The sequence below is a fragment of the Cylas formicarius genome, unplaced genomic scaffold, assembly GCF_029955315.1.
Source record: "Cylas formicarius isolate icCylForm1 unplaced genomic scaffold, icCylForm1.1 PGA_scaffold_7__23_contigs__length_41026272, whole genome shotgun sequence".
Classification (NCBI taxonomy): Eukaryota; Metazoa; Arthropoda; class Insecta; order Coleoptera; family Brentidae; genus Cylas; species Cylas formicarius.
Genome location: NW_026844352.1, coordinates 23,272,279 through 23,297,262, shown reverse-complemented (window position 1 = coordinate 23,297,262; position 24,984 = coordinate 23,272,279). Strand labels below are relative to the sequence as shown.

The window sequence follows — 24,984 nt, the reverse complement described above, 5'->3', positions numbered from 1 at the left end:
CCACTTTTCAATGTTCGATTAGAAAATAAGATGTGCATGCTAAACAGTGTATTTTTTAAATACATTTTCTTCGAAAACGGCCAATTCTAGCGATATCAATCAAATATACTTTTTTCTCGTAACAGAACACCATTTTCTCATTTTATAAGAAAAATACATATAAGAGTGATCGAAAATGCCTACCCGGAACCAACAAAATGACGCCCCCATGGCGCTGGGATTTGCGACATATATAATATTTTTATGTTGAAATGTACATCAACAGCAAGATGAACTTCAAAGAAATGTCCTTTTTGTTGGTTAGATTCTTTTTCTACTCCCGTCTGTAAAATACCTAATTACGCACCGATCTAGCGTGCGGGAAGCGTCGCTTTACCACATCAGTTTCGTTTCCCACGAATCCGAGCCACTTCGGACATTTCCGGGATTTTACCGCACGGGTTTGGGAGCAATCGGATGTTTTCGGAGATATTTCCCACGCTTTGAATATTGACGTTTGTCAATTCTGACAGTCTTGTATTTTGCGAAAATCCAAAAACTAACGGTCGGGAGACTTTTTAATTCACTCGTTTATTAAAAACTCGCTCCGCTCGTGTCAAATAAACTCGTGAGTCAAATGCCGTTTGCCGCACTTGTTGCATAATATACTATTATATTGACCGAGTAAAGTGGCCCAATTCATAATTTAGTGTATTAACCTACACCCTAAAATATATTTTTTATGTAAGGAACTTGTGTACGTTGAAAATTTTAATTTCGCCATTTTATGATAAAAGTGTGGTGGCAAATGTTAACAAAAAATAGATGAGTTAAAAGTGAAATTCAATTTTCTCAAAATTATAATAATTTAAACACAGGTGAAGATATAATAAGTTCAGCGCTTTAGAAGGTGCGAAATCCGAATTCGGTACTAATTTTGGCTTTCATATACTTATATAATAAACTTATAATTTAATATACTTATTTTTACTCATATGCTAATTTTGAATTAGTTTTTTTAAAAATAATTTCCACTCTGTAAAGCTCGGAGTGTTGTGATTTCATACTTCACACTATTTACTTAAAAAAACATATCTGTCGTGGTCACATGTTATCAATGTACGAAAAACATTCAAGTGTGCTATTCTGGTCATCCGTGCTGTTTAATTTAAATTAATTTAATTTTAATTAATAAAATCTTTCGTTAAAGATTCCACTTTAATTTTTTTAAGATTTTTTAAAATTTATTTAACGTGCTCTATGTCACTATATTAACAACTGTGGTCGTAAAAAAATTCTAATTAATAAAGCGACATTTATTACACGTCTTGCAAATTATACTGTTAACGAGAATACTATTTAGCTTATTTTTCAAGAAAACCAAAAAACGTTTTACAAAAAATAACGGACAAAGTGCGGTGCGCAATCTGTAGCATTGTTCTTATTTTTTTGTTCTGTATAACCGTAGATCAGAATCACATAAGAAAAATATCGCCTTAAGTCAGTTTAAAGTCGGACACTTTGCGATCATAAAACTGAAAAAATGTAGTAAATCATTCATCTTAGTTCACTTAGGATTAATCAACGGGATTTACTCATAAAACACAAAGGTCGCATTATCTATCACGTGCAAGGTACGGAAATGGGTGCACTTTGCCAACGGAATATAAAAACAATGGCTAAGCTTTCAGATAAGGTGATTTCAACAAATCTAGATATATTTTGTCTGGTTTTTGTGGAAGCGTTTCCCAAAGAAAATGAACATCCCAATTGTGTGCTATGTATTTATTTTATGCGGGCTGTGTTATAGGACTAAAAGTGAAAATCGGGTTAAGCCACCCGTTCCCAGTTCGTTCGACTTTAAGGAAGAAAAAGAGAATGCGGATACATTTGATTTAACTTTAAGTAATCACAGTAACGCTACTACGACAAGAAGGATAGAGAAAGGTAGTATCAATTTTATTATTTGTTCAGTTTTTCGAAGACTCGTCATTCAGAAGGAATTATAAATCGACTAAAACAAAATTGGAAGTCACTGCTTTAAAAAACATTCACTCTGTTCGGACATTCTCTACGAAAGCGCTGAAAGACTAACAAAAATAAAATATAGGTTTTAGTTTAATTAATGAAATTTTTGAGGAATAAGTCAAAATTTATTACTTAGTTCAGAATTTTTGAAATACAAGTCAAAATTTCTGAAATGGCGGAATTTCTGACTTAACAATGTGTCTGACTAAACTGAATGTACTAAACACCAAAATATTATGAAATTCTAACATTTTTCATTACTATTTGTTGTTAAAGGTTGTTTTTTTTTATTGCTCCCCGTACTTTTTCAGTTTTTATTTATTTTATAAAAAAAAAACACTTTTTAGTCCAATTAATCAAAAACCGACCTTTCTATGAAAAATTCAAAATTCTTTAGATTTCTATCACGTTTCTATCAGAACTTGACGGATAAAAAAATATGATTGGATTTAAAAAAAAACTTTCTCAATTAATGAAAACATTCAGAATGAAATTAAAACATTGAATGTCCTATATCTCCGAAACCAGTCACATTTGTGATTGTGATGTTGAACTTCATCCTAATAATTTTGTATCAATCTTTATCGCGCTGTCATTCATCACTGAAACAAATGGTCTACATTCAAGGAATATATCAGAAAGAAAAAAATACATATACCTGGCCCACTCCTGCCTTGTCACTCGAGTAAGAATAAATTTTTTGTCAATGGCTTTACCCAATAAAAATAGGTGAAGTCTGTTCATAGATATAAGAAAGTGACTAACTGATACCAATTAAGGAAAACCCGGGCAAGCTGTAAGAAAGAAATATGGCCGAACAGGTCCGTACTTTGCTTAGAATTTAATTATTTGTGGTTTTGTTAGGAAACATACTAAACAATATTTATTTATTTATGTATGTATTTCTGTTTAAATCTAAAATAAAATTACAAATTATTTTTATTACCTACTTAAATTACTTAAAATTATTCACATAATATATCAGTATCACTATCGCTATCATCGCCCGTTGTAATTATTATTTGTTCTATATTATTTGCAATATGGATATACGATTGTTCTGCTTTTTCTATATGTTATATATGATGTTAAAAACTTTGGTTTCTATAAGTTTGCGGACATTGGAGTTAACACGGGGAAAAACATTGTTACGACAAATGGCAGATTTCATTTGGTGCCCAACATGTTCAATGGGATTAAATATACAGTGATAAGGTGGAAGCTCTAGATTTATTGCATATTTATCACACACGTATTCCTTTTGTAGGTTCAAGCTTTGTAGAACCTCAATTAATTGCTGTTTGGTATAATCTTCGTGAAAATAAATGTCGTTATTATAAATGTAGTTTTGGATTGTTGCTTTTGTGTCACATGAGAAAGGGGTTTTGGTCAACTGTGATAACTTGCATTGTCCATTACAATTACGCTATTAGAAGGGATGTTTGGAACTAGTTCGTTTTTAAACCAACTTTCAAATAAACTAGCGGTGGTGTCTTCATGGTAATCCAGAGAATAATCTTTAATATTTTTCGCAGACAGAGAAAGTCCATTCGGAATTCAACCATCTTTAGAGCCAGCATGCAAAATAGTTATTCTTTTACCTGCTTTTGATTGCGCATTTGTTTTACACTTATCAGTTGAGTCAACCCAACCCTTCACCGGGGTATCATAAGTGTCCAATCAGGTTTTGATGTTGGAATTTTCGTAAATGTGGCGGTTTCTTCTAAAGATGCTTGCTTGCTGGCATCATGTTCAATGAGAGTCAAATAAACATTGTTTATGACTTCCTTAGTCTCAATAGAATAATGTTTTCTAAATTTGGGCGGGAGCATCTCCTGAGATACACCAGACTCGCACATATTTTGCATAATTCGCACACGATTCAACACACGCTGTATTACACACGAAATAAGAATGATTACGAATAAACTTAAACTAAGTAGTATACCAAACCAAAGAATATTAAACACAGGTAGGTATAAAATTATTTTTTATTAAGGACCACAATTTTACCTGAATTTAAATTCCGAAACTTTAGGTAAACCTTGGATAATCCCATTCAAAAGCAATTGGTCACTTTCTTATATCTACGAACAGACCATAACAACATCGTTAAAGTTTTATTGGGTGAAGATTTACACAGAATATACCTCCAGTATAGACGACCTTGTCCTTTCTTTGTGAATTACCCTGTATATCTGATGTTTCAATTCAAGAAATTCTGAGCTGTTTATCATAAATTCTCACTTAATCCTCAAAAATTTGCCTAATTAAACTGAAACCTATATTTTATTTTTGGTGGCCTGTCAGCGCTTAATCATTTGCGAAATAAAAAATATTTTTCACTATTTTTAAATAAAAATTTTAATAGTTAACATGTTCGTTGTTTAATTTATTAGAAACTCGAATTTTTGCAAGTGATTTCCACAAGCCGTTCAGTCATTTTTCTTGGAATTATAAACAAAACAAGGATTATTTTTTTTTATATCGTTATATCTAACCAAAATACTTAACTTTCAAACAGTTTTACTTTTAAAATGTTACGGTTAGTTTTTAAAATGACTCTCGCATTTTACAGGTTGGTCTAAAAGTGCTGAAAGTGTGTAGTATTTTAGAATATCAGATCACACTAAGGGTTTGTTTTGTTAGGGCTTATGATACGTCAACCTTAAGGATTTTAAATATTTTCAATTTTCAAATTCGTAAGAACTATTTAGGTTGACAATTGTCCATATACGTGGTGACTAAAACTTTCGTGCTGTTGTAGATTGTCGCGTAAACATCAGAGATTTGTCGCAAAGGAAACCTCTACTACGCAATCCTGAGTCGAAAACAATCCTTCTACCAGATGCCGCTGGTTCGAGCATTATAACAATACGAGCGGGCTGTTTCATAGAAATAGACTGTCCTGGTGCCGATATCCTAGTTGGATCTTTGAAATTGGGAGAAGTAACCGAGGCCCTGTGCATCTCAGGAACGAAGTTCAGGGTGCAACAGAAACTAATCCAGTTCGAAGATATTGTTTGTTCGAGAAGAATTAACAGCATAGCACGATATACGACCCACAAATGTTTCGAAAGGGGACTAGAAATTGAAATTGGATTCAAGGCAGGTATTTATAAAATTTGACGACCGTTTTGAAGTTTATACACGAATTAAAAGGCGAATTTAAATAAAATTATTCTACGATAGGAATTGTCACGCAAAGGCAAAACGATTCGTACCAAAGCAGCACTTCACTCACGTAACACGTAAACTAACAATGCTTAGAACCATCCCAACAACCATCTGAAAGATAATTTGAATATGATAACTCTCAAATAACCATTAACGAGTCTTAAAAACATCGCCAATCTCATTAAGCGTAATAAAAATAAAATAAAAATCATTTGAAACACCTTATTTAAACGATAAAAAGTAAGGCAGTTTTAGAAGCAAGAAACTATGTGAAATAAGTCTCCCTACACTGTTATTTCTTATGATAAATTGAAAAGTTTCTTAAACTCTAATATTTTGTACAATTGCAATTTGCATTAGTCTTTTTGAAAGGCTTAAAATAAGCTTTTTTGTAATTTCTGGCGATATGTTTTCCTACGGTTCTCTCACAGGTGATGTGGTTAACATCCGGAGATTGTGGTGATGTATGAAGTTGATGGCGGACATTATGGATCATCCAGTGACGTATAAGCGTAGCAGTGTGTTTAGGATCGTGATCCTGTTGGAATAAATAACGTCCCTCAAGGTTAAATTTTTCAACACTTTGGTTTATTCTTTAGGATTCCGTCAATAAAAGCTAAATTGCCTGTCCCATTAGCAGACATGCAGCCCCACAATAAAACATTACCTCCACCATGTTTAATCGTAGGACAGACATTTTAGATTTTCAGTATTTTTTTCCTCCAAACTTTATCCCTACTATCTGACCCAAAAAGATTAATTTTTGTTTCGTCGCTAAAGATAACGTTTCCCCAAAACTCCCTGGTTTTGTTAATGTGTTCTCGTTCAAATTCCAAAGGTTTTTTCGCTTTTTTTCCGAAATTAATGGTTTGTTTCTGGCAATGCGGCCGTTATAACCTGCTCGATGAAAGCAGTTTTTAATCGTTTGAGGGCTAACATTTTTTGAGCATTCTTCCCTGATTTCCTCTGCAAGTTTTGGAGTGCTTCTAGTGCAGTTATCTTCCTGGGACGACCAGAACGTGGCCACACTTTATAAGATCCGGTGGATTTGTATTGATTTATTACATATTGTATAGTTGAATGTGATTTTTTAATTATTTTACTGATCTCTAAAAGATTTTTTCTCTTTCCTTAAATCTACTATGATTTTTCGAAGCGCAATTGGAATTTGGCAATTTTTAACGATCATTTTGCTTTTACTTCAAAACCAATGACTCAAAAGTGGCGTCAAAAATAAACAAGTATTTTGAAATCTGATACAAGCTGACTTGATAAAATATTGATAATTAACGGTGCTACCTGCAGTTCTGAATAGTGACTTATTAAAGTGCATGGAGACTTATTTGACATTGTTTCTTGCTTCTGTAACTGCTTTATTTTTTATCGTTCACATAAAGTGCCTCAAATGATTTTTATTTTATTTTTACTACTCTTAACGAGATTTACGATTAAACAAAGTAAATAAGAACTAAAAGTTCAGATTTTCACGAAATTATATATTTTCACATGACAATTCTTTCCACAACATCGTGTCTTTATCAAATGTAATATTTACACACTACCTGCTACTATATATACCGAAAAATGACAATAACACCATAATTAATGTTGTGAGGATTTAAGTTCAATAAAGGAGAGGTATTTAACACTAATCTGTCGTTAAGCAATACATTTGAATGTCTCATGTTATTAATCTCCATGGCTTCCAATAAATTTAATTTTCTACTTTTTGTGGCTGTATGAAAAATATCAAAATTGTCGTCAAAAATGTGTTTTTCTGTGTTTAAGTGTGTAGCATAATTAGAATCTAGACTATTATTTTTAAACGCTCTTTTATGTTCGTTAATGGGTTTCTTGAAGGATCTACCTGTTTGTCCAATATAAATTTTAGGACAAGATCCGCATTTCAACCTGTAGACAACTGATTTCTGAAATTTTGGACATTTCGACTTATTGTTTTTTTTTTAATTTTTATATTGTGTTGTTAGTTCTGAAAGCTATTTTTAAACCACATTTTGACAAATGTTTTGAAACTTCATCACAATAAAAAAATTCTTTTGAATTAATCAACAAATTTAAAGATATCAAAATCCCTTCTAACGCAACACTATTATCTTTTGATGTACAAAACTTATTTCTCAGTATTCCACCTATGGATGTGATAGATTTAGTAGATTTCACCCTAACTCGGAAACAGGTTAACCCATTGGTGAAACAAGATTGATTAGATTGCTTAATAGTATCTTTAGACCAAAATTATTTAGAATTTAATGGACAGATTTACATCTCTAAGGAAGGATTGATTATGGGAAACCCACTTAGTCCTTTGTTAGCCGAGATTTATATGGATAATTTGAAAAATATCATACTAGAACATCCTTTAAGTAAAAGTTTTCTATGGTGGTATAGATACGTGGATGATGTCTTTGCTTGCTTTGTTGGAACGAACAGACAATTGAATTCTTTTTTAAATTACATTAAGTTATTACGTTACCGTATAAAATTCACTATCGAGATTGAACAGAATAACTCTATTAATTTTTTAGACTTCACTATTACGAAAACGCAAAACAAATTAGACTTTTCCATTTATCATAAACTTTTACACACGGACACAGTCATACATACAGCTCAAATCATCCTTATACACACAAAATGGCTGCATTTCACTCTTTTATACACAGACTTCTTAATACGCCACTCTCAACAAAAAATTACAACATAAACCTTAATTTCATTAAAAAAATTGTACTGAACAATCCGTGCATTTTAGATAAAATTTTAAATAAACCTAATACAGGACAGGAACAATTTAAAACAATTACATACATAGGAGAACCCATTGAAAAAGTTTCCAAACATTTGTCAAAATGTGGTTTAAAAATAGCTTTCAGAACTAACGACACAATAGGAAAATTTTTAAAAAACAATAAAACGAAATGTCCAAAATCTCAATAATCAGGTGTCTACAGGTTGAAATGCGGATCTTGTCCTAAAATTTATATCGGACAAACAGATAGAACCTTCAAGAAACGCATTAACGAATATAAAAGAGCGTTTGAAAACAATAGTCTAGATTCTAATTGTGCTTGCTACACACGTAAACACAGAAAAATACATTTTTGATGGCAATTTTGATATTTTACATACAGCCACAAAAAATGTATAGTTAAATTTATTGGAAGCCATGGAGATTAACAAAATGAGACATTCAAATGTATTACTTAACGATCAGTTAGACTTAAATACCTCTCCTTTATTGAACTTAAATTCTCAAAACAACATTAATTAAGGTTTTATTGTCATATATATAGTAACAGGTAGTTTGTAAAGATTACATTTGATAAAGACGTCGAAACAATTGTCATGTGAAAATATATAATTTCGTGAAAATCTGAACTTTTAGTTCTTATCAGTTCAATTTTCGAGAATACCGATATTTACTTGAAATAAATTTCTCATTAAATGTAAGTGAAACAAGAAACTAAAAGACAACTGAAAAAATACTGTGCGCGGAGACTTTTTCACTGACTGTACGTCATACTTTATGTCATAAATTTCAGCAAAATTCGACTGTAAGTTTTGAAACGTGACTCCGTACTTGCGTTGACTCCACAGGTAAAATATATCGTGGTATTTCAGTTTTCAGATGGAAACTTCATACGAGAGATGACTACCTGTTTTGACGAGGACACTAGGGAAGTATATTATTCTCTTTTCGAGTTATCACACCAAATCGGCGATCAAAACACAGGCGGCACTAGACCATCGTGGACGGAAGGGAATTTCTATAACTTGGACACGCGGCTTAATAGCATATATCCAAATGCCGCGCAACGATCAATGATTAACAGACAACTCGGGCTTTCTGATAATGACACCAAATACGTCAAACCTACCGGTATTTATTCCCGCTAATAATAATAGTCCCGCTACACTGTTACTTTCAGGAAATTATTACCTTGCAAGGGGACATCTCACTGCGAGATCAGACTTCATTTACTACGCTCAACAGGAGGCCACTTTCCATTATATCAATTCGGTACCGCAATGGCAAACGTTTAATGGCTTCAACTGGTTTTACTTGGAAAGGAATCTTAGGCAATACGCCGCCAATAAGGGACTTGACTTAATAGTAATGACAGGTAGATCATTTTTTGATAAGTGGATCGTTCCGTACAACGTCATTTCTAGGGGGTTACGGGGTTTCTGCTCTTCCGCACGAAATAAATGGGAACCCCGTCGCATTGCACCTCTACGTAGACGACAACGGTAATAAAGCGATTCCAGTTCCGGAATTGTTTTGGAAACTAGCTTATAGCCCATCGACTAAGGCTGGAATAGCGCTGCTTGGCGTAAACAATCCGTATGAAGAAGACGTGTCGAAGAGCATCATTTGCGATGATATTGCCGGTAACTTAACATGGTTGACATTTGACAGAACCAAAATTCGAGCGGGATATGTGTTCGCGTGTACTATTTCGAGTTTGAGGAAAGTAATTCCACAAATACCCAATTACGAAACAATAGGCATTCTGAATTAAGACAAGCGACATGCACGTATTTTGTTTACTGGTTTAAACTGTCGGTTAAACATAGCGTTATTTGAGAATCGCGATTCATCAGTGAACAAAATTAAGTTAACGAACTTATTTATCCTCGTCATGTTTATCTAACAGTCAGTTACAATATCGAAGTCTTCTTACAAAGTTAGCTTCATAAAGATGTTGAGGTTATACTTAGAAGAATGATAGCCGTGTTTTGTTTTTTAAATTCTCCTCACAAATTTTCTTGAGATATCTACTTCTAATGCCACTGCTCTCAGCGACGCAGCTGAATTTACGTTGACGTATCCCACAACATTGATTTCCATTTCTTCACTTATAATAAAATTATCATGTCGATTAGTTTGTGGGTTTCTTATTTTCAATTAACACGACAAAATCGATAAGCAAATAAAAATTTACCAAATCTCAGAATTTTCAATCATGCCGACTTGATGATGAATAGAAGCAAAGCCACCTAAGTAATATTTGGTTGTTGTAAAAATGTATTTACTTATCTGGTTTTTCGTTCCTGTGAGCTTATTCTTTAACAGATTTTGAAAATTTTAATGTCAAATTATTGAAAAAGGAAGTGCCGCTTTTAAATACTTTTTGTTCCCACTAGGGTGCTATTTCAAAAAACTAGGTTATCCTAAAAAATTAATAGATAAGATAAATTAATCCTTCCATATTAAATGCTATTTGCCATTAAACAAGTAAAGAAAAGTTCCATTTACAATTTTTCCCATGATCAAGTGACCCGGTAAATAGTATTTACGATGGTCACAGCCGCCTTGACACAATTTTCAAAAATTAAATAAAATTAAAAAAAAAACAAAAAAAAGAGAAAAACCGTCCTATCCTATGTAGAATAATGCCCTGAATCCAAAAATACAAAAAAATATAGGTTGTGCCATTTAAAACTCGAAAATGCAACCATATTGTCAAAAAAATGGATATTCAGCCTATATGAACCCTTCCCAATTTAAAATCGCTATCTCAAGCCGTTTGAAAGTTAGAGAGTGTTTCCACTTTCTTGTGTCACTCGGTATATAATGATTATAATTATTTATTAAAAAGTAGTTACTGATTAGCAACTACTTTTCTATAGATTAAAAAATTTGTAATTGGTATTTAAAAGATTTTCGAAAGCTCTAGCTTTCGGCTAAATCCATAGAATTATCCAAAAAATAACACTTTCAATAAATTCATTATGATTCGGTTATAATAATATGGAATAGCTTTTTCTTGAGTTTTTAAGAGGTCAATTTCACCCCTGGTATTGCGCAAAGGGCTAAAAATGTAAGAATACCCAAAATTTATAATTATTAGAAGAAAAAAAAATGGTTATTTTTTAGGTGGCTTCGTTACCCCACGCTCCCCTAATTGTCGGATTTCCGAATTTTACCATGAGAATACATTCAAAATCTATTCCCAAATTATTAAAGTCACATTATATAGGGAAAACAAAAGCGATTTTGTTTTTATTCGTTGGCTAATATATAAGGTGTTTTATAATATAAATAAATTTTAAGATTTTAGATATCTTGTTGAAATTTGTCAGGGGCCCACCATGAATAGATTTTTTGTTGCTGTTTCTATTTAAAAAAAATTGTAAACCGAGGTTTGGAAAAATCTATTCGATTTTTTAAATGGCGATTGATTTCTTAGTAAAAATGATCGTATATATAAAAAAAATTGATTAATCATTAGCATTAATTTACAGTTAAGAGCGTAAATTGCTATCGAATATAAAAAATAGCATTTAAAATGCACACAAAAATTTAAAAAAATAAAAAAGGGTTTCTAAATGTCTAAAGCAGTTTCAATGAAAATGAAAAAAATTTTTTTTTATATTTTATTTTCTTAAAATCCTTCACAAAATCCATTAAGGATCAGCATATTATTATGAGGCACTCTATACAGTGCATAGTTCATCAATCAAATAGTTCATCATGTGAAAATATACAAGTTTTTTAAACGGATTGGCATATTGTCAAGAAGTTAACACAATACCTAACAAAATAATTTCTTTAACAATATATATTTTACCTCAATTTCGCTTACTGTGTATCTTGTAATAGGCTTTTCTGGATATTTTGGGTTAAACAAATTACAATCTTCTTGAGTTCTCGGTTTCTCTTCATATCCAATAACAATTAAAATTTCAATTCCCCAGTTTCATTTAGTAATTGTAACAATTTAAGAACTTTACTGACACTTCATACTTCATTTCAAAAGTAAATTTCTGTTTATTATTCTTTTGTTCATAAAAAGTGAGAGGTAGACATAGAGTATGCTACATAAATTATGAGTGAAATTTGAAGCAGATGATTTCAATGATTTTAAAAAAAGTATCGAGTATCGAAATCCAATTTTTGACCCACCTTGTATATTTTCTATTTATATGATTAAATTAAGTTGTTTCATATTTTAGTCGTTCACTATATAGGGGATTTTTATTAAACAAAAAGTTATTAATTTTAACGTGCTAAAAAGTGTCTAGTGTTTAATTTCAGACATAAAAGGCCAAAGAATAAAAAATGAAGTGAAAAAAATGCAACCCATTTTTTGACGACATTATTACAGATAACTCTTTTATTGTATTTAATAAGTAAGCTTTATTATGCCTTCCGCTCTTTGTTTCACCATTATGCAGGAGAATTGTTTTGTCTTATTTAGGAGGGTAGTAATCTCCGTATTTTTATTTTGATAGATTGGAACCACAATAATCTTGCAGAATGTTTTCATAGTATTAGCGCACAATTCGCCCGTCACATTTGATCGTGAATCGCGAAAATATGTTTATTACGAGCTTTTATGAATATTATTTGAGAATTTGTGAAAATTACTCGGAGTTACAAAATACCAAACGCATACATATGACGTTTAACAAATAGGCAGAAGCACAATATTTATATAAACTTGTTTTGGACTAAGAATATCCTTGTTTTATCACCTTCCCAATTAAAATATTTTATTTTAATTAAAAAATACATATTATTATTAACTTAAAAGAAACTGCATTTTCTATTATATACCCCTGGTTTTCTGATAAATATTTATGGATTTACTTTGAAAGTGTACTTATTAGGCAATCGTGTGATTGCACCATGATTAGCATATATGCCTTTAATGTTTAACATAAACATAGGAAAATAATACTGCTTGCTGTTAACAGATGCACTGGACTGACCTGACAACAATTAGTAGAATTGGTATTAATAGAATTGCTACATTCAAATATATGGCTCACTTTTTTTTATACCCACAAGGATTTACTTAATGAAATGAGCATTATTCACGCATAAGTTCCTATAAACATGTGTCCCAAAATAAGTTGTCAAAATAAAAAAAAAAATTATTAATTTGTCTATATAGCAAAGATCGCTAACCATTATTTTTGACAAAAACATTTTCAATGTTAACTTTGATTTGGCAGTAAATGGCATTACTATAGTGAATTATTGAGATCACCTTGACATTACGGGAACGTGTAAAATGTATGCGAAACCCTCGTCTACATCTATTCTTGGAATAATGAACATTATATTTATATAAATATTTTTGAAGCCTGTCGTACCATCACCACCATTTGTCGACATTAAGGTGAGTTCTTATTCGATAACGCCTTGCCAAAGCCGCATAGCTTCTCTATTCACACAGTCGATTGAAAACGCAAGCGACTCAGTATATATTTTTTGAAAATGTTTACGTGCTGGCATATTTTTTATCTTTGATTGAAGTTCTTCAACTGACTTAAGAACAATAGACTTAAGAGCCACTAAACGAACATCATTTTTCCTATAATTTGGTTCTCTTGGGTTCCATAAGCAGGGGTAATGTGTTAATTCTTAAATCTTCACGTACTTGGCAAAACGCACATCAGCTTTGGCTTCTTTCATGCGGCGAGAAATCGACTAGAACTGAAGCATTTTCACAGTCGATTTTAGTCAACTCGTCACTTGCCCCTTGTAATCGCTCGGCAAAAGTCCAATGGTTCCCTACTTTGATGGTTGGGATTTTAAGTCGCTTCTCTATAGTCGACTATCATGCGGAAAAAATCGACCAGTGTAAACTCAGCATTACGTCTACATGTGGCGATAATTTTACTCTGGACGCTGATACGTTTGTCGTTTGAATTTTGCCGCAATCGTTGCCACTTGTCCGGTATTTGGAATGTCGACACACTTTTGGATAATTTCCTGATCGGCATCGCATTTTAAAATGTTCGGGGCGTAAAGAATTTGAACAAAGCTTTATGCATCGTTGCTTCGCTGTATTTATCAATTGCCGATAAGTCTCAAAATTTAAAACATTGGTAGATGTAATTAATGCATTCCTTTATACAGTCGCTTGACATTGGTTTGCATACACCAATAAACATTTTTTGATGAGTTTTTTTGCTATTTTTTTAAATTTAATATTAACGGAAACAACATTTCATTACAAATTCAAATTTAGCAAAAATATATCCATAATCAGATCAATCGCCACAAATGCCACCGTGGTAAAAATACGAAAATAAATTAAGTGTTTTTCTTAGTGGCAAAGGCCAAATTTATGCCCAATGGTAGTCAACACTTTGGATTCGATGTAATTTATTTTTCAATCACGCCGAAACCAATACCATATGGATTATTCTAGTAACCTATATGCTTGCCAAATTCCATCATGTATAATCAAAGCATTTGAATAAAGAAATGTTTATTTAACCTCTTCAGAAAATTGTAGTAGTTTACTAGTACCGACACAGTATTATTTTTACGCCAATGCTGCAGACAACTGAAAAAATTACATGTATGCTCACGATCTCCTTCTATTTAGTTAAAGGAATATTTACGGCGCCACAATTAATAAGTCACCCGATTACCTTTACCTTTACCTATATATATATTGTGTTCGATGCATTAAATATCAATAATATCGACCCAAAAGTCAAATTGGTAGATATAACCAAAACTAACCAGAACTCTCGATGCTCTGTTATAATAATGTTGCCAACCCTGTATTATTGTCTAATGTACAATTAATACGTATTCATTCCTTGAACATAACTACACTTTTTAAAGTTTTACATCGAAAAAGAACTCACAAATCTGAATCACTACTACTTACCACAATATCCATCGGCACTTGTCTGGGGCCCAAATTCTGCCATGGAGAATTTAACACAGGATTTTTCACTAATGGCTTCATCTAACACACGGCCGTCTTTTATAGGTAAGAAAATTACTCTATTACCATTAACCAAAACAAATTCGCAAATAATAACTTTTACCGCCTAACAAGTCTGCTTGTGGTTCGGGAAACTAGTCCCCGGCGTTGCCTATCTTATCGTTCCAGGGTTGCGAAGGTAAATAAAAAAATTATTCCAATTAGTTATGTTTTCAAGTTGGGGAAAATTTCCAAAGAAGTAACGTCCAACTTTGATGCAGAAATTACCAACAATGATTTACGATGAACAATAATTGGCGAGCCAAAAAGTTTGAACAGCTTTGGGGTGGTAAATAGCACAGTTAACGCAAAACCAGGGAAGCAGTGTTGTAAGGCTTTAAACTTGGCGGCACAGTGGTGTATTTTGGGTTGCGCTGCAACAAGTGGCGAAAATTTAATTTTATCCTGAAAAAATTTTTGGTGACTGCGCCGCCGACACAGGTGCAATGGATTTAAGAATGACTTTTTACTTGTTTCGTAGTTTTCTCGTTTTCTCGGTTGTTTAATGGTACGTAGCATTTTGAATGACGATTATTTCTTAGAAATAGATTATAACAAATAAATAGTTCTGTACTAACCAAAACTAAATAATCTTTGAATTCGTTTAATAAATGTAATCATTTTTAAGTGACAACGTAAAAGGTTAACGTGTATTTTAGCCAAATAGAAGATTTTCTATACTAACGGTAACAACTGAAGTGAATAGCCATATAAGTTAAAAAAACAATTGCACCAAATACTCTACCAAAACTAACCAAAACTTTTTATTTAGTTATTATTGAATCATGTCTACTTATTATAAAATATCAGGATTACCAGAATGTCCCTATAGTATCCTTGATGGACATCTCGGAAACGACTGGCAATAGAAAAAAAAACTAGGTGATTGTCCACAATTATTTTCACGGGTAAATGAGAAAAAAATTAAGGTTATGGTTCATATTTAGGTTCGTGCGCGATTTACTCTTTGATAGGGGATTGTGATTTGTAACAAATATTATATATATACGTCTTAACTATTGACGGTAATACAATCTATCAGCTCTAATAGAGTCCTCAATGTATGAGACAAAATAAGGAAGTGTTTAGAAAACCTTGACTGATTACATTATGCATCATTACTATGTTGCAAATATTTATTTTTAATTACTGAATCAATATATTTTTTTGTTGTATATTTGAATATTAAAGGTTCTCCACCTTGCTTAAAATGTTAATTGTTGTTAATGCAATTTTTAAAATATTGCGAGTTTCAACAGTGAATTTCAAATATTACATTAAACCGTGCAAAATTGAAAATACTCAAATCCAATTTCTTCGGGCAAATTCTTTAATTAAGAACCTGAATCTTTCCTGGTGCCTTTCGGTAAATATCTCTCCTAAGGCTTTCATGTGTTCCTCCAGATTATAGTCCTTTTTTACCGGATCGTTTTGAGTATCACCCTTGTCTGCCAAAATCCCGCACAGAAAATTAACACAATGCGCGAATTGTGCCGGACCATGGGCGTTTAACTCCCTGGCGAAACTGTCGTAGGGGAATTGCTGGTAGTCAACTCCGACCTCTTTGATAACGTAAATAAATTGGTCGTAGTAAAACTGAATTAGTTCATCGAAATGTTTCTCCAACACTGCCGTATTTACCGATGTTATCAAACAAAAAACCAAATCGGCAGCAGGTGAACCCAAGCTTACAGCTTGCAGATCCACAATCTTGACTTTGGGTTCGCTTTTGTCCCGTACCATTATATTATTGATCCAACTGTCATTATGGGTTGTCGTACCCCATATATCTTGAACATCATCCGTACCAAAAGGTTTGCACCGATCTATCGCTGTTTTAACTTTTTCTGCTAGATGCTTCACCACAGCATCCGTTTCAAGAAATTTTAAAAACCCTAAGCTAAGGGGAAACTCTTCCTTATTAAAGAATTCTACTGTGTGCAAATGTGGTCTTATATTATTATCGAAAAGTTCGGGTTGCTTAAGCCTCATTGCAGCTGGAACAGCGTGGAAAACTGCGAAGGCTTTTAAAACTTCTCTGGCGGTAGACAAATCGAAACCAATGTGGCGGTCGTCGTTTCGGTATCCTGTAATAAAAACAACTGTGAAAGCTGGTCAAAAATCGGCCAGTCGAAAAATTATAGTCTATTTCTAAAAACTGTGGAGTAATAAATCCTCATCCGGTAATACTTAAGCCACTTTAATTGTTTGGCATTGGAAATTTCTTTCTCTTTTATGAATGCGGGTAGTACCGTCGAGATTTGTGTATATTTATGAGTTTTGCTGATTGTTTTTTTAACGGATTAAATATTACACGTTATATACCGGGTGTCCAAGATTCTTTGGGATTTCAGGTACTTCGATGGGAAATACTTAATTTTGAAAATCTAGTGAGTGCCATTGTGCAATTGCTTTGCTTTCATAGCAAACATGTCAACAAATTGCAATTACTGTACTTTTAAACACCCAAATCTCGTTCTTTTATCTTCAGTTTTTCGCAAAAAAATAATTTCCAACAAAGAAAAGTACGACATGTTAAAATGTTTTAATCAATCTAACAGTAATGCTGAATTTAATTTAATTTAGTTTTCTACGAACGTGTTATAATTTATAATGTTCCAAAAGATAAAGAATTGGAGGAAATTGCTGTTCTTGGAGAAGTGCATAACAATAATCAAGTTTCTGTTCGCAAACTCACGGCAGCAGCTAGTTTTCTCTATTTAAGGAAAAACATCAGTTTAAAGCAATTAGAACCTGCCTTACACCATCGAGATTTTAAACCAAGAATAGCATTTTCAAATGGGTTCCTGGATAATTGTTGTATTGACAATGATTTTCCGTTACCTATAATGTAGAATTATGAATCACACGGGACCAATAATGGCATATTTAAGATGTGTGTTTGATGACTTTAAGTTATCGAGGAAGGATTTGGCTCCAATGTATGGGGGTATTAGGTGGGAGAGTAATAGGACCCTATGTATTTGAGGAAAATTTGAACCAAAAATAGGATATGTTATATGTCCACACCTAAGGCACCAGAGAAATATTATTTAAACAACTATTTTATAATAAACTTCTTATTATTAAATTTAGACATTTTTTTTGGTTTTTCTTTACCAGCATTAAATTTTTAAAAAAGTTGTGCACGTTGTGCGATTTCTATTTATGGCAGATCTAATTGTTTGAGATTATTAAGCGTCTGTAACTAATTAACGCTGCAAAAAATAAATAAAAAAGGATGCTGAATGAGCATCAATTCGAGCATTTACTAACAAATATCCGAATTAAGTTTTTAAGTTTATAATAAAATTTATTTTTGTTTTTTTGCTTTATAAATTCGTTTCTGTAGTTACCATAACTTACATATCTTTTTTTTTATTATAAAATCATCTGCATCTAATTCAGAAAAAAAACCTACACCTACCCATGGCACTTTCTAGATTGGAATTTTTAAAATTGCATAATTTTTAAGTTAAGTATCAGGAAATACGCAAAAACATTCTTTCATTTCATTTCCGGTTAAACGGGGAGTGTAGTATATGAAACATTTGACAAAAAATATTTTATACCGAAGTTAAATTTTAAAATATCATAATGTGCTATCCAATCGATCAAGTAGTCAAGATTTGCTATATGTAATAGTTCCTTCTTTATCAAATTACCTTCAAATTCAATATTTTTGGTGGTTAACCAATCGATTTCTCCAACATGATGTTGGAGTCTTCTCTATGTCTCGCGAATGATAGCTTGCGTTATTTATAACTACCAATGAATCAGTGGGAAACTTAGCAAACGATTATGCACGAGTATTAGTCTTTTTTGCTAGGTTTGGCAGATATTTCTGTTTTTTAATTAAAACAGTAAACTTTTTTTGAGTTATGCTTTCAATATCTTCATTTTCTACTGGTCTGTATGGACTTTTTTTGGGAAGTTCCACTTCACCTTGTGTCTCTACCACAATAATATAAAAACAGTGGACTTTCCAACTCCATTTATTCGAGAACATCGGTCGTCAGTTTCTTGTACACTAAAAATAGGGTAAAAAATGTATAACTGAGGTAACCAAAAGAAAATATGGGACATCATTTTTTGAAGTTCATGCATTTTACCAAAAAATGTTTTATTATAAGTTGATTAAAGAAAACTACGACCACTACGAGCTTTGTAAAATTCTGCATCGTTTTGGTTCGTAACTTTTAATTTTATAGTATCAATTAAAGGTGGAGGGGATGCAAAATGTCTGGCCGATTGAAATTGCTCTAACATTAGTTTAGCTCAAAATATTTGAGCAAATTAAGTCTCGTTCAAGAGAGGAAACCTTGCATATTAAAAAAAACAAACCTAACAAACTGTTCCCGCTTGACTGAATCAATCCAATTCAAAAATTAATAATTTTTTAAATATTTTTAATAATTTCGACAGAAACAATAGATTAATTTAAAAAAAACAAACGTTCAAGACTTATTCCCAGAGAAACTTTTTTTAACATTTGAAATTAATTCTAGTTCACATTTTCATGACCAATAGTTTATTATGATAAATATTCAAAGCAACAATTATAATATACTATGGAAATAACACCATAAAAAATAAAAATTGTGGCTTACGACTGCTCCAAATATTTTAAGAAATTTGGCTGAAAAATTTGAAGCTTATCTGAGAATTTACTATATTAATTATCGTTATATTAACCCAACCAATCAACGAGAGATTTCAGGGGCGCTGTGTTGAACCTGACCGGCTAGTTTTCCCGATTTAACGTGTCTCGACTTCTATTTATGAGGGTCGCGTAAAGAACAATGTCTATCAAACTGAACGAACAGCAATGGTCACTTGGTCACAAAATTTTTACCACAAATCTCTACAATTCGTAGTATTATTAATATTAACTTTTTCACTCAGTGATAGTGGACAATTAATGGAACATCTTTTTATTGTTAGGCATGATAGCAAATACTGATACAATAATAATAAGTATAATGTAAAAATAGATAATGTATATGTAATAATAATAATTAATACCGTATCTACAATGTGGAGCAAAAATAATTTTCTTGCACAGTTGATTTACGCGTTACTCGACACCGAAAATGCAAATGATTTAAAAGCTCATGAGCTAATGTGGGCAATGTGCTAATAAATCTCAATTCATTGCAATTGTAAATATTGCAATTTATCGACACTGTCCAATTTTTTGTGGAATACTTTATTGCAGATAAGGATAAACAAAAAATTGCGTTCTGGAGTAGCCTTGTTAGTATTTAGAGTCCGTCTCAATACAGGAGAGCCAAGTGACGTCAGATGCGCAGAAGACGAATTTCAAACGGCAATCAGCTGTCATTCGCCATTGGCGTGGATGAAATCGTTCCGGTTATTTACTTTTCGTGGCTGTCGTTTGTGGGTGTTTATATTTCGTTCATTTTTATAGACTATTATTTTCGTTTTGGTTGCAGTATCTTGGTTAAGGTAAGGCATTTTAATGAAATAATATTATTTGCGCAAAACCGGTACAACTTTAATATAATAAATTTAATAAGCCAGATAATTTACATGACGACCATATTTGCTGAATTTTCTATCAAAGATTTAATTATTAGCAGTAGTATACACATTTTGCTTAAAATTAGGAAGTAAATATAATATGTACTGGTAAAGAACAACTGAGAAATTTAGTAAATTCTAAAATGATTGCAAAGGCATTAGTACATTTTATAGGGCAGTAAATTTTTAAGTATGAGTATGTAAATGTACTACATCCCTGTATGTATGTTCTGTGTTAGTTTTCGTTAGGGATTTTTTGAGGGATTGACGTTTATTAATAAAAAATGGTATTCAATTTATTTGTAGATAGAGGAAGACTGATGACAATAGAAAAGCACTAATAGAATCACATGACATTCGATTAAAAAGGGTCAAATTCCTTAAACAAATAACAAAGTTTCGCCAGAAAGGAAGGTACATTGCCTACACTGATGAAACGTACATTTATAGTGGACACACATCTGATAAAGGATGGTTTGATGACAGCGAGAATGGAAAAAGAAGACCAATCGCAAAAGGGCAACGGCTTATCATTGTACATGCTGGTGGGGAAAGAGGTTTTATTAATAACGCTTTGCTGATATTTCGTTCTGGTAAGATTATTTTATTAAAAACCCAATTTGAACTAATTTAAAACACATTTTAGGTTCTAAGGGTGCTGATTACCACCACGACATTAACCATGCGAATTTTATGCTGTAGGTGGAAACTAAGTTGCTTTCTAATCTACCTCCTTGATCTGTCCTAGTGATAGACAATACTCCTTATCATAATGTGACAGTTGCAAAACATATAACTTCTGCAAAGAGCAAGCAGGAAATGAAGCAATGGCTCCAAGAAAAAAAACATTCCTTTTGACGAAACATTATTGAAACCGGAATTCTATGATTTAATTTTAAAAAATAAGTTTAAATACCAAGGCAGATATAAACTCCATGACGTATTACCTTACCATCCAGATCTTAACCCCATCGAGAAAATTTTGGTAACTGTCAAAAACTAGGTAGCAAGCCAAAACATTACTTTGAAATTGCCTGACATGGAAAAAAATATTTGAAAAAAAAGAATTTTTTTCAAATATGCTTTGCAGTCGAAAGAAAAATAGTGTACATTAGTCATGTAAAAGAAAGTTTTTAAACTCAAAGAATTTAAGCACACAGCTTACGGCTCGTGCCAAATACTTCTCGTTTCAAAAATTTCATTTCTTGTTATGTAATATACCGTTAATATAATATGTATCTTTCATTGAGAAAGTTTAACTGGACTCGCAGGCTTCCAGGACTTTGCCTTGGAAATTTGCTTACTGATCAGTAAAATTACACTTTCGGGACTTGTTACAAAAACTGTTATTTTTTACTACTTCAGCTTCATGATTATTTTGAGTATTTGTTTTTCAGAATGTGTTCTATTTATTGCTTATAACTTTTAATTGTTTATTTTGATTAAATATTGTTTACTTGTTATTGATGTACCTAACTTAATTTCCCATTCGATTAAATAATTTAATATTTTTCCTGTCTTTCGTCAGTGATATACTACGCTGCTAAACTGGAAAATCCCATCCGACTTTTGGAAAGCTTGGGAGAACACAATATACGAAAATAATAAACGTTATGGGAATTAAAAATTTGGTGAAAGCGCCAGGCATTGAACAATAAAAACACGTAATTGAAATAAGTGCCGCCACTGGCTCTCCTACACGATAAAGAACGCAATAACACGAGAAGGATAATAGGACGCTTATTTCGCGCAACGAACAATGACGTCACTGGCCTCTTCTCTATTGAGACAGATTCTAACCGAACAATGACGTCACTGGCCTCTTCTCTATTGAGACAGATTCTAACCCACCTTCGAGACTTCTGATTAATTTTTAAATAATAATAATAAATGGTTACTTTTTGCCGATACCAAACCATATTTTATTCATTGTTTTCCGATAAAATCGTTGAGGATTGTGTTCCTGATACCTGACTTCGTGAGATTTTCAAACAGAATAACGCCGTCTTCGTCCACCGTTGCACTATCCTTGTTTAGACTGATCCTGGCACCGTACAATTCGGTAAAAAAGTTGGCGGAAAACCGTACGTTGTTCTCGCGTAAAAACCGTTGTATCGTCGGTATAATTATCGTGTACCAGGCGATTTCGTTTCTAAAAGTCACTTGAGTGTTAAACATTTTCTGTATTGCTTCATTCGGTGGAACGCATTTGGCTGCGGCATGAATTTCTTCCGTCCTATCACCATTTTTCACTGTGAGATCCACTTTCAGCATCAAACTGCCATAATTTTCGCCTGGTGCAGTTAGCCGCGTTATCTTCTTATCTACGATTTCTCTGTGCAAGTGACTCGCCAGGAGCTCTTCTAGGTTTTTAATATCGTACTCGGACATTTTATAGGAACTAAAATCGACGGATTCGTGTATTTATCTAAAACGTAAACTTTATCTATTTCATTCAAGGCCGTAGCAATTTCTACGTTTATTAAGTCGAAATGAGTTCTAGACGATTCGCCTAACTAAAATAAATCAGCTAAACGATGCACATTACACCTTCCGCTCTATACCACAATGTTGACATGGTTGTGATTAGTGCGTCAGCCGCAATGCGTTCGAGAAGATAGTAAATGTTCTTCAATATTTATTTAGGTGCAGCATCCGCAATAAATAAATGGTTACCATCAAATTTGGTTTTTCCGATTTTCCGACACGGATTGGCTTTTGGCAGCAATTATCGAAATAACCTGTTAAAACACATGACCAATATTAAATATTTCGATTAACCTGTTAAAACACATGACCAATATTAAATAGTATGTTATGTTTATTTAGGTAAAATAAAATTACGTTAGTATTATACTGTGTTTCTTAATTCGAGAGAGTAAGAGACTTAAATTTGCCATGACATGGAGTATTAAAGATTATTAAACGTTATAACGTAAAGTTTAGATAAATTCCATAGATAGTTTCCGATGAATTCCGTTTTATATCTTTTGACAGCCGCGTTACTACAGTCAGTTCATTAGAATAATAAATATAATAATAATCAAAATCACATTATTTAAAAAAATATTTTTGCAATACAACTCCATGTTCTAATGCCGGAAGTAGTTTTCATGTCATCGTGATATTCCCTAGTCATGCTAGTAAACCACAACCGACAAATAAATTTTTGCTACTAATGTAAGTAATTATTGATTTCTTACCTTTTCCTGAGGGTGATTTTATTCCAGTGGGCCATTCTTCGATGAAAGCTTGACTCGCGCTTTTTATATCCTTTTTACCAACGGTATATCGTTCATTTACTCTCATTAACTGCTCTCAAATATCATCACCAAACGTATAATTTCGTCATTGTCTATTAAAAGTATTCCTTCAATGTTTTCTAAAATTTATTTTTACCCATGTGTGTTGCTGCTACTGCTACTGATATCAGCCGACAAATGATCAACTCGCCCCTTACGTACGAATAAATAAATTATTGGCTATTGGGTTTACCGAGTAACAAGAGGTATGACGGTTGTAAATTACTTTTTGGAAGAGGGTCTGCGAAAGGTCAAGATAATAAGAGTGCAATTATTTCACGTGGTCATTACTCAAGTATATTGCAGGTAAAAACGTACTATAAACGTGTATGTCTAAAATGCTTCGTTTTCGAGATACAAGTCCAGGTTTTATTCTCGTTTTTGTTTTTTGTAACAATAACATGCCTTTCCTCACTGTTAAAAGGCTCACGATTTTTTGCGCGATCCTATATTATATTTTTGGTTAAACTGCTCAAAAAAATTTATTTGGAAAAGGTCCTCTTAGAAGTCCCTTTAGAAGCAACCGTTTTCGAAATATTTTGGTTTGAATTGATTGAATGTGTTTTTAAAAAAGTGAAACAATTCTAACGCGGACAAAAATCCGTTTTGTATGTTTTTGAAAATGTTTAAAACCGTTACCATATTGTATCATATGCTATCATGTGGTGTTTATTCAAAATGTTTCTAAAATATCTGAATTTGTAAATCAGTGGACTAAGGTTGTTTACTAGCGTTTATTCTATTTGAATTGCGTATTCCTCGCTATTCCTAAATATTTATTGTTTATTATTTGCATATTCTATGTTAAAAACTTTTTACTACAACTATTATTAGATACTGCAAAATATGTTCATTTATTTTGGTGGTGATTTATTTGGTTTTTGTTTCGACACTTAATTAATGTAGTTCTTAATTGTTTTAATTAAATGGCTCATACAGAATAGAATAGTTCTTTTTAAACAAATTGTTAATATAATTTGTGTGTTGTGTCTAGGAGGAGGCACAATTCTCCAGCTGAGGCATAAGTACATATCCCAGGCTTCCTTCACTTACAGAATAACAATGTTACATTCTGTAATACTTCAGTTCATTTTTTTTGGTTTAATTAAGTATTTTTGACGAGTTTTTGAGGATTCGAAAATTGACACTATATATATATATATATATATATATATATATATATATATATATAT

At 32.3% G+C, this 24,984-nt stretch overlaps 2 protein-coding genes across 5 annotated transcripts; one reads left to right on the top strand and one right to left on the bottom strand.

Moving 5' to 3' along the window:
* The first annotated feature begins 1,646 nt into the window (after positions 1 to 1,646).
* On the top strand, positions 1,647 to 22,451 carry LOC132704828 (uncharacterized). 3 transcript variants are annotated; one of them, XR_009619326.1, is made up of 7 exons: positions 1,647 to 1,926; positions 4,775 to 5,115; positions 8,827 to 9,085; positions 9,135 to 9,329; positions 9,379 to 9,597; positions 20,164 to 20,414; positions 20,940 to 22,451. XR_009619326.1 is itself a non-coding variant. In XM_060675102.1 (5 exons), the coding sequence occupies exons 1-5, from the start codon at positions 1,737 to 1,739 to the stop codon at positions 9,726 to 9,728; spliced, it is 1,335 nt and encodes a 444-aa protein (XP_060531085.1). In that variant the 5' UTR covers positions 1,647 to 1,736; the 3' UTR covers positions 9,729 to 10,726. The 3 variants fall into 3 exon arrangements, 1 of the variants encoding a protein (XP_060531085.1); XR_009619325.1 differs by having other exon boundaries at positions 20,796 to 20,954; XM_060675102.1 differs by lacking the exons at positions 20,164 to 20,414; positions 20,940 to 22,451 and having other exon boundaries at positions 9,379 to 10,726.
* Positions 15,506 to 23,714, bottom strand: LOC132704829 (uncharacterized). 2 transcript variants are annotated; one of them, XM_060675104.1, is made up of 3 exons: positions 23,693 to 23,714; positions 22,460 to 22,917; positions 15,506 to 17,032 (listed from the first exon to the last, which is right to left on the bottom strand). In XM_060675104.1, exons 2-3 carry the CDS (start codon positions 22,878 to 22,880, stop codon positions 16,248 to 16,250), a joined length of 1,206 nt encoding a protein of 401 aa, XP_060531087.1. In that variant the 5' UTR covers positions 22,881 to 22,917; positions 23,693 to 23,714; the 3' UTR covers positions 15,506 to 16,247. The 2 variants fall into 2 exon arrangements, with proteins under 2 accessions (XP_060531087.1, XP_060531086.1); XM_060675103.1 differs by lacking the exon at positions 23,693 to 23,714 and having other exon boundaries at positions 22,460 to 23,304.
* Positions 23,715 to 24,984: the final 1,270 nt, after the last annotated feature.

Coding starts and splice junctions, on each gene's coding strand:
- LOC132704828 (XM_060675102.1), top strand. CDS start 1,737: ATGAACATCCCAATTGTGTGCTATGTATTTATTTTATGCGGGCTGTGT. Junction 1,927..4,774: donor GACAAGAAGGATAGAGAAAG/GTAGTATCAATT, acceptor GTGCTGTTGTAG/ATTGTCGCGTAAACATCAGA. Junction 5,116..8,826: donor AAATTGAAATTGGATTCAAG/GCAGGTATTTAT, acceptor GTGGTATTTCAG/TTTTCAGATGGAAACTTCAT.
- LOC132704829 (XM_060675104.1), bottom strand. CDS start 22,880: ATGTCCGAGTACGATATTAAAAACCTAGAAGAGCTCCTGGCGAGTCAC. Junction 17,033..22,459: donor TGAAAATCTCACGAAGTCAG/GTATCAGGAACA, acceptor TTTTTATTACAG/GATACCGAAACGACGACCGC.